The sequence below is a fragment of the Cetorhinus maximus genome, chromosome 5, assembly GCF_964194155.1.
Source record: "Cetorhinus maximus chromosome 5, sCetMax3.hap1.1, whole genome shotgun sequence".
Lineage (NCBI taxonomy): Eukaryota > Metazoa > Chordata > Chondrichthyes > Lamniformes > Cetorhinidae > Cetorhinus > Cetorhinus maximus.
Genome location: NC_135883.1, coordinates 97,920,357 through 97,936,046, shown reverse-complemented (window position 1 = coordinate 97,936,046; position 15,690 = coordinate 97,920,357). Strand labels below are relative to the sequence as shown.

Below are 15,690 nucleotides of genomic sequence, written 5' to 3'. Positions count from 1 at the left end.
CAGAAACGAACAATCTCTCAATTTCCCACATTATACGCCATCTGCCACCTTTTTGCCCAATGACGTAACCTGTCTAAAGCCCTTTGCAGTCTTTGCACCCTCCTCGGCTTATTTTTCCACCTAGTTTTATATCACCATTAAACTTCGATACATTACACTCGGTCTCCTCATCTAAGACATTAATATTGATTGCAAATAGTGAAGGTTCCTGCATTGATTGTTGTGGCAGCCCACTATTAACAGCTTGCCAACCCAAAAAAAAACCTGTTTATTTCTATCCTCTTCTCTGTCCTTTGACCAATTCTCTATCCATGTTAATATATTACACCTAACGCCACAAGCCCTTATCTTGTGCAACAACGTTTCATGTGGCAACTTATCAATAGCTTAAGAAAATCCAAATTTACTACATTCACTGGCTCCCCTTTATCTACCCTGATAGTTTACACCCTCAAAAAAATTCTAATGGGTTTGATAAACATGATTTTCCTTTCACAAAACCATGCCTAGGTCTAATCATATCATGATTTTCTAATTGCCCTGTAACCATTTCCTTAATAATGGATTTTCCAATGACGGACATCAACTGATCTGTAATTCACCATTTTCCTTCTCCTGCATTTCTTGAATCACAGTGCTACATTCCAATTCACTGGGAGCAATCCAGAATCTGGAGAATTTTGGAAGATCATGACCAGTGCATCCACTATCTCTGTAGCCATCTTTTTTAGAACTCTGCAATGTACACAGTCAAATCCAGGGGATTTGTCAGTTTTAGTCCCAGTAATATCTCCAGTGCTTTTTGTTACTAGTATTAATTACTTCAAGTTCTTCACACTCATTATACCATTATTTCTCACTGTTTCTGATGTAAGACCACAAGACGTAGGAGCAGAAGTGGGCCATTCGGCCCCTAGAATCTGCTCTAACATTCAATGAGATCAACCTAGTGAACATTCTCTGGACTGCCTCCAATGCCAGTATATCCTTCCTCAGATAAGGGGAACAAATTGTTCACAGGATTCTAGGTGTGGTCTAACTAGTGCTTTGTATAATTTTAGCAAGACTTCCCTATTTTAATACTCCATTCCCTTTGAAATAAAGACCAACATTCAATTTGCCTTCCCTATTACCTGCTGAACTTGTATGTTAGCTTTTGGGGATTCATGCACAAGGACTCCCAAATCCCTCTGTACTGCAGCTTTCTGCAGTCTTTCTCCATTTAAACAATATTCAGCTCCTCTATGCTTCCTGCCAAAGTGCATAACCTCACATTTTCCCGCATTATATTCCATCTGCCAAGTTTTCGCCCACTCGCTTAACCTGTCTATATCCCTCTGTAGACTGTTTGTCATCCTCACCACTTGCCTTCCCACCTATTTTTGTGTCATCCACAAACTTGGCGACAGTGCATTCACTTCCCTCATCCAAGTCATTAATATATATTGTAAATAATTGTGATCCCTGTGGCACTCCACTAGTTACAGGTTGCCATCCTGAAAATGCCTTCCTTACCCCAACTCTCTGTCTTCTATTAGTTAGCGAATCCTTTATCCATGCTAATATACTACCCCCAACACCATGGGCTCTTACTTTATTAAGTAGCCTTATATGCGGTACCTTATTGGACACCTTTTGGAAATCCAAATATATTACATCTACTGGTTCCCCTTTATCTATCCTGCTTGTTACCTCCTCAAAGAATTCTAATAAATTTGTCAGGCATGGTTTCCCCTTCATGAAGCCATGCTGACTCTGCTTGATTATATTATGCATTTCTAAATGCTTTGCTATTACATCCTTTTTAATAGACTCTAACATTTTCCCAATGATGGAAGTTAAGCTAACTGGCCTATAGTTACCTGTTTTTTGTCTCCCTCCCTTTTTGAATAAGGGCAGTTTTCCAATCTTCTGGGACTTTTCCAGAACCTAAGGATTCTCGGAAGATTACTACCAGTGTATCCACTAACTGCGTAGTTACTTCCTTTAATATCCGAGGGTGCAACCCATCAGGTCCAGGGGGCTTTTCAGCCATAAGCCCCATTAGTTTCCCTAGTGCTTTTTCTCTAGTGATAGTTATTGTATTTATTTCCTACTCCCCCCTCCCCTTGCTCCTTGATTATTTATGTTTTTTTGTGTCTTCTACAGTGAAGACAAACACAAATTTTTTGTTTAACAACTCTGCCATTTCCTTACTCTTTATTCTAACTTCTGTATCTCTGCCTAAGCGGCTCATGTTTACTTTTGCTACCTTCTTCCTTTTTATATATTTGTAGAAGCCCTTACAAGCTGTTATTATATTTCTGGCCACTTTTACTCTCATATTCTGCTTTTTCTCTATATCAATTTTTTGGCCATCCTTGGCTGCTGTCTAAAATTCTCTCAATCCTCAGGCTTACCACTCTTAACAACATTTTACACCTCTTCTTTCAATCTAATACTCCCATAGTTAGCCACGGATGGATCCAAATAAACAATTGCAGTTTGACTTTTGTATGACTGGTTTAGCCGTATTCTTAGTAAGCCTAGTGTCTGGAACTGAGTAACAAGTAGCTGCTACAGATTGGAGACCTAGATGGGACACAAGACAAGTGAAATGGCTCAGTCTGGTAGAAAAACAAACTAGGAAAAACATACAATAGATGAACTTATTATGAAGTACAATGCAGGCAAATTGCCCCAGTCAGGGTCAGGAATTTTTTTTTTTTGCAGGATGTGGGTGTCGCTGACTAGATCAGCATTTGTTGCCCATTCTTAATTGTCCGAGAAGATGGAGGTGAGCGGTCTTCTTGAACCACTGCATTCCCCTTGGTGTAGGTATGCCATGTTAGGAAAGGTGTTAAAGGATTTTGACCCAGCCACAGTGAGGGAACGGCAATATAATTTTAAATCAGGATGGTGTGTGGCTTGGAGGGGAACTCGCAGGTGTTGGTGTTCCCATGCATTTGCTGCCCTTGTCTTTCTAAGTGATAGAGGTCTTGGGTTTGGAAGGTGCTGTTGAAGGACCCTTGGTGAGTTGGTGCAGTGGATCTTGTATATAGTACACACACTGCTACCACTGTGGGTCAGTGGTGGAGGGAATGAATGTTTAAAGGTGGTGGATGGGGTGACAAGTGGGCTGTTTGATGGTGTTGAGCTTCTTGAGTGTTGTTAGAGTTGCACTCATCCAGGCAAATGGAGAGTATTCTATCACATTCCCAACTTGTGCTTTGGAGATAGTGTACAGACTTTGGGGCGTCAGGAGGTGAGTTACTTGCCACAGGATTCCGAGCTTCTGACCTATTCTTGCAGCACGGTGTTTATATGGCTAGTCCAGTTCAGTTTTTGGTCAATGGTAACCCCCAGGATGTTGATAGTGGAGGATTCAGCAATGGTAACGCAATTGAATGTCAAGGGGAGTCAGGAAGTGAATTACTTGCTGCAGATTTTTTGCAGAAAATAGGACTGAAGGACGCAGGAGCCCATTTTGAAGGCAACCTGGTTAATGGCCTATCAGAAGCAATTTAAAAATGATGAGTGTGAAAAGATTTGCTTAAAAGAGATCAAGGAGTTGAAGACTAAAGCAAGTGATAGAGAAGCTGCAGTGGATTGGTTCTTGAAGGAGAATGTAGAGAATTTTTGTTTTATTCATTCATGGGATGTGGGCATCACTGGCCAGGCCAGCCATTTATTGCCCATACCTAATTGCCCCTGGTCAGAGGGCATTTAAGAGTCAACCACATTGCTGTGGGTCTGGAGTCACATGTAGGCCAGACCGGGTAAGGACAGCACATTTCCTTCCCTAAAGGATATTAGTGAACCAGGTGGGTTTTTACAACAATCGACAATGGTCATCATTAGACATTTAATTCCAGATTTTTATTGAATTCAAATTCCATCATCTGCCATGGCGGGATTCGAACTCGGGTCTCCAGAGCATTACCCATGATCTCTGGATTACTAATCCAGCAACAATACCACTACGTCATCACCATGTGCGAAATATGAGAGAGAGGTGGTGCACTAAAAACAGTATCTGGAAAGTAAATCAAATGGTTTAAGGGCAGAGAGAGATAGTTGGAAGGGTGCCGCCCAATAACAGGAGTGGCAAAAAGATATGGCAGGTGTGGAAAATGAAGATTTAAAGTACAGAAATAAACAGCCATGTGAGGTGGACACTTAGGCCACGCAGTAATCTGCAGGTTACTCCTGGAAAAGGGGTGGGTCTAAAAGTGACCAGTCTTTTCTCATCTCGGTGCCTTACATCTTCGCAATTTCTCCCTACCCATGAGTGTTAGTATAGATCTATCCTTCGGAATTTCGCTCCACCGCCTACTGCACTGAGGTCTCCCAAACTTTATACCCTTTCTCAGGGTGGACCTGGATTGGTAATTGATGAGGGCTTTTCACCCTATAAAGGTTCACTTTATTATGAAATGTCCTATAAAAAGTTGAATTCTTTGTCTAAACCTTGAGTTGAAAAACCCACCTTTAATGCCATGAACCTGCCATTAGCTTCCTGAGCCTTCGCACATACCTTCTGCCTTTGATCAATCAGGCCCTAATGTTATTCTTTCTCTATCTCATCTCAAGCTGTTCCCCACGGCCAATTCCATTCTCCCAAGAAATTTTTCACCTCTAGCCTTCAGAGCTAACTTGCAGAAGTCTTATTATTTGCATCTGTTCCACTGCCAGTTACCCATGCATAAAGCAGTTCATAAGGCCTGTTAACAAGCTGTGTATAAATGGCCATTTAGTCCAATGTCCTCGTTTCCTATCAAACTGTTGAATCATGGATTGATTCAGGAGAGTAACTTCTACTCTATTTCCAGAAACTGATTGAGCAAGGTTAAATGAAAAGCGTAACACGGCTTTGCAGTATGGTTGTGATCTGATTAAAGTTCACAGGCTTGAAACATTAACTATGGTTTTCTCTCCAGAGATGCTGCCGCACCTGAGTATTTCCAACATTTTCTGTTTTTATGTAAAAACATCCACCAGATCCAAGGAGATTCAACCAATTGTCAAGGGTTGCAAACAAAAGCCTACATGACAGGCTTGGGGCACCTGGACTGTTGCTTTGGGACCAGATTCTGTGAACTGCCGAAGCACTGGTGGATCGAACAATCGCTGGTGGAAGCCTCTCCCTCATCACATCTATTAGCCGCATACAAGTCTTAAGAACCCGAGTGACTTTGCTGTAGCTGAAGGGAAGAATGACTGGGTCAGTCGCTGAGAAGACTACAATCAATGTGGGTTTGACCACTCACAGGTGACTGTAGGTCTATTATCTGCATATTTGTATAGTGGATAAAGTGTTTGTTAAATTTTGATAGTGTGACTTATAGTTGAAGTATATCAATTCTTTTCAGTGTATCACATAGTTCAATTACATCCAAATAAATGATTATGGATTGACTTCTATATGGTTGGTTGGGTCTTGCCCTTAGTAAACCTTCTGTCTGACCTGAATAACAAATGCAGGCTACATACATGAAGATTAAAGTCTCCAACAATTATTGCATTGCCTTTGCTCCTCTTATTTCTTGATTTCTAACTAATTACCTGATCTAGTTTAAGTTACAGGTAGTTTAAATTAAATATTTACCTGTAACACGAACCATTAAAGGTATTGGACAGAAAAGGCAACTCGTCCTTCCCCCCTCTGCACCCTAGTTCACATTTGCACCAAATTCACAACTTTTCCACTCTACAATGCACTTTGTTCTGCAACCATGCTTTGTTGAGCATTCAAACTTAGCATTAGAGAAAACTAAATCCACAGACTGGCAGAAACTCAAGAAACTTTTGTTAAAAGTGCTTTGCTAGCTTACAAAATAACCCAAGTTAACTACAGTCTGCATACTTGCTGGTTACTTTCCACCTTAGCAATATCTTTGCTCAACTAGCTGAAGTGCAGATACCCTGTAAAGTTGACAAATGGTAAAATGACACCTCCATAAAACCAATTGAAAACATTAAACTTTTACTTATATTGAGAATGAGCAAAAAGGTTACTCCAAACTTGTCAGACATGAATGGCTTAAATGAATGAAAAAAATTATGTTTTAGCTTCGCAAACATTTAGACATAAATGATCTGTTCCAGATTTGGATTCGAACCGTCCACATGAGATAGATACCAATCCCAAAGATGGCAAGGAAGCTTTAACCACAAACAACCCACTGGCCTGACCTAACTTTTTGACGCAAAAAATATGTGTATATATAAAATGCATAATTAGCACTTGTGTTTTGAAAGGGAGGAGTTATAAATTTTAATTGTGCAGAGCTAAAATCTCGCATATATAAATCCGACAACACATACTGTTTTGAAGTATGTTGTGTTATGTTGAAGGGTCATGAGGACTCGAAACGTCAACTGTGCTCTTCTCCGCCGATGCTGCCAGACCTGCTGAGTTTTTCCAGGTATTTCTGTTTCTGTTTTTGTTTTGGATTTCCAGCATCCACAGTTTTTTGCTTTTATCTCTGTTTTGAAGACACTCCATTGCTCTCTGTATCATTTCAGAGAATAACCAGTGAGGGATACTGGACTACAGCAAGGCTCCGAAATCAAATTATGCTGGTACGTTTCAACTTCAACTTTACAGTAATCTTTAATTGGGTAAAGGTCAAAGAGGTCAGAGGCCTACTGTTTGTGTTCGTAGTGACTAACCACACCAGTTTGCTTTTATAGAACACTACAACAAATGCATTAGCATGTACTACACACTGCCACATTACTCAGCCATGGGATGCAGAGACATTATTAGTAAAACAGTGTCCTTTCAGCATCTATGTATTAAGCAAGATATAATTGAAGTAACATTAAATTCCTTACACAAGACCTTATAACTATCTCCAAAGTCATACATAATGCAGAGTAAAAACATCTTAAATTACATACATATATTTCAATGTCATGATGATTTGAATCATTCCACTCAAGTGCTAGATTCTTGAAATTCTACCAAAAACAGTTAAATTATTCTGTAACTTTCCATTAATGATTGTAACCATTTTTATTTACTCTTACAGATCTGATTTACAACCATGGTTTCAAAACAAATCACTGTGCTTCTGTTATTGCTCACCCTGAACCTGATCTATGGAATGGGTTACAATGCTGCACATCAACGTCGGAAAGGCTATGGTGGTAATTTTAAACTTCATTTAAGATCACTGTCACTCGCATTGGTCTGTAAAAGACAAAGCTGGGAAATGAGCAACGCATATGTTGTAGAATAGTGTTACTGGCTTTACTTGTATTTTATCGTCTAAACTCCTTAGGCATGTGTATATTCATAATACACAGTAGACAATTTTTTTTTCAGCTTAGACAAAAATTTCAATAAGTTGTTACTCTCCATGTTATAGTTGTCTGCCTGCCCTCCATTTCAATTCTTTCCTTCTTCTGTTAAATCTCTCGTCTAGCTTCCTTGCTGGTGTCCAAATCACTATTTATCACTCTTTTCCTCCCTTTGTGTCCCCATTGTTTAACATGCACAGACATGTGCACACGCTGTACTATCCACATACCATTGATATACACAAAATATATGGTTGTATATGGTACCAAATATGTACATATCCATGCACACAATATCAATACAGTACCACACACACACTATATCATACATATGCACACACTACAAACACTCAACATCAGATAATAAAAGCTGTCATCGCTTCACTCATATTGCTTGACAGCAAATATCCAAGCTTTCCAGCCACTCCTAGATGAGAACAATTATGGATTGAAGAAGTTTGGACCCACTGAACTCCCACTATACAGTACTCTCCCTGAAGCAAGTGTGGGCGGGGCGGACGAGATACCAAGGTCTTGAAAGCAGGAATGTTCTGAGTACTTATAACAGATGAATGGGTGACTTGGATGGAGCCACAGCCTCAGACTATCAAGCTTAGACCACAGAAAACCATAGAAAAGTTACAACATAGAAAGAGGCCATTCAGCCCATCGTGTCTGCACCACCCAAAAAAAACTAGCAACCAATTCTAATCCCATATACCAGCACCTGGTCCATAGCCTTGCAGATTACAGCAGTTCAGGTGCAGATCCAGGTATCCTTTAAATGAGGTGAGGATAGACATGGTGTACAGTGGTTGAGGGAGCTCACAATGTGGTTGCACCCTTGTTGTACAGCGGTATTAGCAACACATAATTCTGCTACCATTTGTTGTTGTCACTACCCAATTTTCACGTTTCCTGTGTAATATTGACAATGTCTGCAATACCTGCATGTATGGGTAAACTTCATTTTACCTTTGGTTTATGTTGCTGCATGACTGACCAATAAGAAAGTTCACACACACACCATTGATTTGCTTTCCAATCTTTCCTCTATTAAATGGCAGGATTAGTTAACATATACAGTTCGTAGCATCCCTAGATAGGTAAAAACTCAAGAGAATCATCCACACAGCACCAATCTGGACACAATGTATTTGATTGCAGTACTTATCTGCAAAAAAGTTATACATTATATAAATAATTCAAAAATTCACACATTACACCTCTAATATTAATACCAGTTCATGATCTATGAAAAAAGGTGAAGTTATTCATTGAAACATTTGGCCGCATCAGGTGTTCCATTGCGGTGCACAAGCACCGTTATTTATGCAGAAAAAAATTCAAGATAGTTTTTTTTATTCATTTACACGACGTGGGCTTCGCCGGCTAGCCCAGCATTGATTGCCCATCCTAATCGCCCTTGAGAAGGTGGTGGTGAGCTGCCTTCTTGGACCGCTGGAGTCCATGCGGTGTAGGTACACCCACAGTGCTATTAGGGAGAGAGTTCCAGGATTTTGACCCAGCGACAGTGACGGAATGGCGATCTATTTCCAAGTCACAATGGTGAGTGGCTTGGAAGGGAATTTCCAGGTGGTGGCGTTCCCATGTATCTGCTGCCCTGGTCCTTCTAGATGGTAGTAGCTGTGGGTTTGGAAGGTGCTAAGGAGCCTTGGTGAGTTTCTGCAGTGTATCTAGTAGGTGGTACGCACTGCTGCCAATGTGCCTCAGTTGTGGAGGGAGTGAATATTTGTGGAAGGGGTGTCAATGAAGCTTGCTGCTTCACCTCACCTCGGGAGTTCAATTCTTCTGTCCATGCCTGGACTAATGCTGTAATGAGGTCAGGAGCTGAGTGGCTCTGGCAGATCCCAAACGTACCGCCAGTGAACAGGTTATTGCTAAGCAAGGAAGGGAGCAAAGGAAGGTGGTTATGGTTGTTGGAGGTCAGTCATCTCAGCTCCAGGACATTACTGCAGGGGTTTCTCAGGGTAGTGTCCTCGGCCCAATCATCTTCAGCTGCTTCATCAATGACCTTCCCTCCAACATAAGGTCAGAAGTGGAAATGTTCGCTGATGATTGCACAATGTGTAGCACCATTCGCAACTCCTCAGTTACTGAAGCAGTCTATGTCCAAATGCAGCAAGACCTGGACAATATCCAGGCTTGGTCTGACAAGTGGCAAGTAACATTCATGCCACACAAGTGTCAGGCAATGACCATCTCCAACAAGAGAGAATCCAACCATCACCCACTGATGTTCAATGGCATTACCATCACTGAATCCCCCACTATCATCATCCTGGGGCTTACCGTTGACCAGAAACTGAACTGGACTAGCCATATAAATACTGTGGCTACAAGAGCAGGTCAGAGGCTAGGAATCCTGTGACGAGTAACTCACCTCCTGACTCCCCAAAGCCTGTCCACCATCTACAAGGCACAAGTCAGGGTCGTGATGGTATACTCCGCATTTGCCTGGACGAGTGCAGCACCCACAACACTCAAGAAGCTTAACACCATCCAGGACAAAGCAGCCCACTTAATTGGCACCACATCCACAAACATTTATTCTCTCCACCACCGATGCACAGTCGCAGCAGTGTGTACTATCTACAAGATGAACTGCATGAATTCACCAAGGCTCCTTCGACAGCACCTTCCAAACCCACGACCAGTACCATCTAGAAGGACAAGGGCAACAGATACATGGGAACAACACCACCCGGAAGTTCCCCTCCAAGTCACTCACCATCCTGACTTGGAAATATATCACTATTCCTTCACTGTCACTGACGTATGTGTATGACTGTCAGGCTGTTGCTTGACTAGTCTGTGAGACAACTCTCCCAATTTTGACACAAGCCCCAGATGTTAGTAAGGAGGACTTTGCTGGGTTTGCCACTGTTATTTCCGGTGCCTAGGTCGATGCCAGGTGGTCCATCCGGTTTCATTCCTTTTTAATGACTTTTTCGCAGTTTGGTACAACTGAATGGCTTGCTAGGCCATTTCAGAGGGAATTTAAAAATCAACCACATTACTGCGGATCTGGAGTCACATGTAAGCCAGACCAGGTTAGGATATTAGTGAACCAGGTGGGTTTTTACGACAATTGACAATAGTTTCATGGTCATCATTAGCCTTTTAATTCCATCTGCTGTTGTGGGATTCAAACCTGGGTCCCCCAGAGCATTACCCTGGGTCCTTGGATTACCAGTCCAGTGACGATACCCCCAACATCAACAAACATTTTCTGTATGAACATACTGAGTTTTTACACTATTTATATGACAAATTTGATTTATAAAACTGAATGAATAACAATTCTAGACAGATGAAGTCTTCCAGATAGTATGCACTTCTTGTGTCACATGTATTTCCAGTCACACTTAGTGTTACACAATCCCCATTACTCTTCTGAATCCTTGGGAGCATTGCCACAAGCAATCTGCTAATGTACATGTAAAGATAGAATTTGGGGAAAAAAAACATTGCATGCATGCAGCTCCTTACCAGTGAAGTAAAACATTCAAATCTAAGTAGTGTTGATTTGTCCAGCTGCACATTATTGCAAAAAAAATCCCTTGTTTCATATGCATGAGGGTGATAAATGCTTAAAAGTGCTGTCTATGGTTTTCCTCCAGGTTCCAATTATGACAACTGGGTTTTCTTCAAACTTTGAAGATGGAATTATGATATTGCTGTAAAGTAAAATAGTTTTTAATGTTATCCTAACAATTGGGGGAGGCGATAGCGTAGTGGCATTGTTGCTGGACAGGTAATCCAGGGACCCAGGGAAACCCTGGGTTCAAATCCCGCCATGGCAGATGATGGAATTTGAATTCAATAAAAATCTGGAATCAAAAGTAATTGCCAAATTGGAGACAAGGTTTTAACTACTGATTCAAATCCAGCCCAGGGAGATGAAATGAAAGTTTAATTTTCATCTAATTTCAAAAGATCTTGTGTGAAATGAGTTAAGCTAGTCTCAATTCTTTTCCAAATAATTATATACCAACAGCACAAAAATGGCACATATTCACTCAGATGCAATAAGGTGTGGGACATAGAAATATTTACAGTAATGGTCTGTGTATATATGCTCTATGAAGACTGGGGGTCAGGCATATTGTTGGGGCACGGAATTTTGCTCTGTAATAAAAACAGAAAATGTTGGCAATACTCCACAGGTGCCAGACCTGCTAAGAATGAAACAGAGTTGATGTTTTAAGTCAAATATGACTTTTCTTCAGAACTGGGATACAAAACTTTATAACTTTATAATAGAACTTTATTCAGTATCAACCTTTCCCATAGTTAACATGCAAATCTTAAAAGGAGGCACTGGATACCAAAAGAGGAAGAAAGAAAGAAAATATTCATTCCCCAGTGGCATCAGTTTCATTAGTGTACAGATAAAATATAAGTGTAACCAATTACATTTAAATTAAAGCCTAAAAGAATGATCCATTCTGGCAATTCAGGTCCAGTAGTATTGTGCACAGAAGAATCAAGCTAAACAACTGCCTAGTCTTCATTAATACCTTCAGATGTTTTGCATGATAAAGCTTCTATATAAAGGCAATTTGCTGTTTCTTTTGGTGTATGTGAAAAGTTCCATTGAATGTGCCACTAAAAGTAAATGTTAAACAAAAAAGTAAATTCAAACAGAAGCTCAAAACATGAATTTAGTCAAGTGTTATATTCTGTTAATTTTGCTTTGTTATTCAAATTGTATCTATTTTCAGATATTTAGCTTTACAGCACTTATTATGCCGTTTCTTAAAGCTCTCCGTGCATCTAATGAGCATAACAGTAGTGCAACTGATTAGAATGGGTGGCTTGGGTCTTCCATATTGTAATTATGTTCTATATAGAAATTTAAGATGCAGATCATGAGGCCTGCTGCAAAAGGTACTGGTATTTAATTTTTAATGTCAAAAAAGTTAGAAATGAATAAATATTTTAAGATTAATTGAATATTTTGTTCTTGATTTTTTAAAACAGGGAGTGATTCAGATGGGGTTGATTCAGATGGAGATGATTCATACAGTTCAGAAGGTACTAAGTGGAATGATATTATTGCAGCCTTAGGCAAACAATAAACATTTTATACATAGATACACAGCTGACAATTAGGCAAACACAGAGGTTTTTTCAGGGCACATTTATTTGTTCTCCGGAGCATATTCTCCCTATTAGCTTCAAACAGTAAAGTAATTGTAGAAAAAGAAGCAGCTTTAATTAGGGTTGCTTTTGGTCAAATTTATTTTACAAACTAACTTGAAATGTGACATAAGAAAAATTGACATTAAAGTTTTCTGTGCCCTGTACAAAGACTAAAAACTCTTCAGGTATGATGTGCTGAGGATAAAACTCATCTTGTACTAAATCGATATCAATGCTGAACATTTAATGAAAATACATGGCAAAAATATTAGCTAAACAAAACAGAAGCTCAATTAATTCACTGTAGTATACTCCAGTATGATGCAGTGTACTTAACCAACTTTACTAATACTATTTGAGGCCAAGAAAAAAAATGTACATTTTTTTTTAAATACTGCTTTTTAAATCTTCCTGCTATAGTAAGCATGATAATTACTCTGGTGCATGCATGGATGAATTTGGTTATATAACAGATTTAACTGTTCCCACAAGTGATCAGCATATTATTCAGGTCATATCTGTTGGAAGTGATACGCTTTTTTATGAAGTTATTATACACCTATAACTCAAAATTTAGAATTCTGTACTTATATGAATTGTGTTGAATCACTAATGCAATTGCAGAAGACATCCTAAATTTGCTCCAAATAAATCCATCTTAGATAAAATGCAATAAAAATTAACCACCTCACAAGTAACATTAAAAATCACAGTTCTTCACTTTACTTCCAGAATTCTACATATGTAAATGCTATTTTCTTAAACATCAATGTTTTTCCTTTGCAGAAGTGTGAGCTGCCCTCAATTTTGTCTAGAATTGTGTGCATTTATTTTACCCTATGACATTAGGAAAAGGTTGAAGACAAATAAAAACTAAACGCAGATAAAAGAATGAATTAAAGATTAAAAATTCATTATTTTAAAGAAGCTTTACAACATTTGGGAAGAAAGTGCACTAAATTAAATTAGGTAACTTCACAAGATAGGAAAAATTAAATAAACTTCTAAAACTGGAGAAAATGAATGAAATAAAGACATGGGGCAGAATGTTTCCGTCGGCGTGCGGAGGGCAGGACCCGCATGCCGACGCGTAAAATGACGTGGGGTGACGTCAGGTGGAACTCCTGACATCACCCCACGTCATTTACATTTTCGAGTTGGCTGAGCGCCCGCCAACCTGTCAACGGCCTATTAAGGCCATTAAGAAACCAATTCAGCTTATTAATGGACCTGCCCGTCCAACCTTAAGGTTGGCGGGCAGGCCAGGAGCCCAGGCAGGCTTGTGAAAAAGCATGAAACCTCATCCACTGGCAGGATGAGGCTTCATGAGGGTTTTTAAATTTTAATGAAAGATTGCAATAAAAGTTACGGACATATCCCAACTCATGTGACAGTGTCACATGAGGGGACATGGCAGGGAAAGTTTTTAAACTACTTTATTAAAAGTTTCAAAACGGAGCCGATCTCCCTGAGGCAGCACTTAGACTTAGGGAGATCTGAGAGAACACCCCACCGCCCGCACAGGGAGTGCATAGCGCTTCCTGGTGGACGTCACGCTGGGCGGGCCTTAATTGGCCCGCCCACATAAAATGGCGGTGCGCCCCCAACAGGGGACACCGATCAGGAGCCCGTCCGCTCGCACCTGCTCCCGCTCTTGCCCCCCCTTAACCGGGGGTCAATTTTTCCCATGAGGTTAATGAATTAATGTTCCTTGCACAGCAGCAAAATTAAAGAGTGAGCCTCCATGAGGAAAATTAATTAGTAAATGAGCTTCGAGCAAGGAAGTTAAATAAAAAACGTAGTCCCATTGGCAAAATAAAAAGCAAGTTTCTACTAAGCTTCACTTTTAGCAACATGGTTAATGACTGTACAACAATGGTAAAGAGATGTAGCCTGCTCCAACGCAGAGCTCCGTGGTCATAGCCTATAACTGCATTCAGACTCAGTTTTGTTCACCCCACAACTTGTCGGCATATTGCAGCAGCTATCGTTTTAGCCGCCATCAGTGTTTGACATTTAAAACAAAAAAACCCAATGACCGTTTTACCTGCAAGCATTGTAGGTAAACACTGACACCGTTAAAGTAAATTTTACTATTGACAAAGCTGGATATGGAACTTTTCAATGTAGTTTTAGTTCAATTGCTGCAGCCCATTTACTATTTTTAATGTATGATAGATAGCTATCTGGTGTTAAGCAGAAAAATATGGAGTATCTCAGTCAAGCTATTCCATCAAAATATGCATTATTTCCAAGTTCAGCTATTCCATAAAAACAAAATACTGTGGATGCTGGAAATCTGAAACAAAAATAGAAAATGCTGGAAAAACTCAGCAGGTCTGACAGCATCTGTGGAGAGAGAAACACAGCATCTCCACAGATGCTATCAGACCTGCTGAGTTTTTCCAGCATTTTCTGTTTCTGTTTCAACTATTCCATTATAGGCAATAATAAATTCCACTAAGGGCTTGCTGGCTGAGGCACAGGCAGGGGAATAAATCATAATTGCTCTAGACAAATTACTCATATAAAGTAAAATTCCCAAGGGGGCAGATCATGGATAAGAAAGGGAGAGGAACCTAAGACAGGTCCTTGGGAGACTCCTACGGTGATAGTAAGGGAGGGGAAGAGAAGTTATTGCTGAAGATACTGTGGTTATGATTAAACAATTAAAGTGGAGCAAGAAGGAAAAGCCTAAGTGAGCTGGGAAATAGGAGATAGGCCTTGGAGGAAGATCCTGTGGATCAGTGCCAAAGACTGCAGAGAGGTTGAGGAGAGATAATCGACCACTGTCACAAGCATTTATGACTTTTGCTGCAGCCATGTCAGTGCTGTGGAAAGGACAGAAAGTTGATTGGAGAGATTCAAACATAGAACTGGGGAAAAGGTGAACATGGACTTGAGATATAATAACCTCTTTAAAGAGGAAAAGCAGGTTGGAGATGGAGCAAGTGTCCAAAAACACAGCTGTTGAGGGTTTTTTAAAAAAAAACAAGAAATGGCGGTAGTTTTGAAGTGGAGGTGGAAGACAGGTCCCGAAGAGGAGGTATCATTTACAATGTCAGCTACCATGGAGGCCAGGAACAGAAGATGAGGGGCCAATCAAGAGAATTCTGCTCACTGTTCATCAGCTGGGAAAGTAATTTAACAATGTCCACTCAACAACAACTTGCATTTATATAGCAACTTTAACATTGAAAAAATTGCCAATAAACTGGAAAAAAATCTTTCAAT

General features: G+C 40.1%; 2 protein-coding genes across 2 annotated transcripts in view; one reads left to right on the top strand and one right to left on the bottom strand.

Moving 5' to 3' along the window:
* The window catches only part of nt5dc1 (5'-nucleotidase domain containing 1), a 644,476-nt gene that overhangs the window by 594,099 nt on the left and 34,687 nt on the right, over positions 1-15,690 (bottom strand). The window lies entirely within an intron of this gene.
* LOC144680415 (uncharacterized) overlaps positions 1-15,690 on the top strand; it is a 69,497-nt gene that overhangs the window by 51,111 nt on the left and 2,696 nt on the right. The window contains exon 12 of the mRNA XM_078541382.1: positions 12,299-12,348. Coding sequence (XP_078397508.1) covers positions 12,299-12,348 — 50 coding nt within the window. The remainder of the gene's footprint in view (positions 1-12,298; positions 12,349-15,690) is intronic.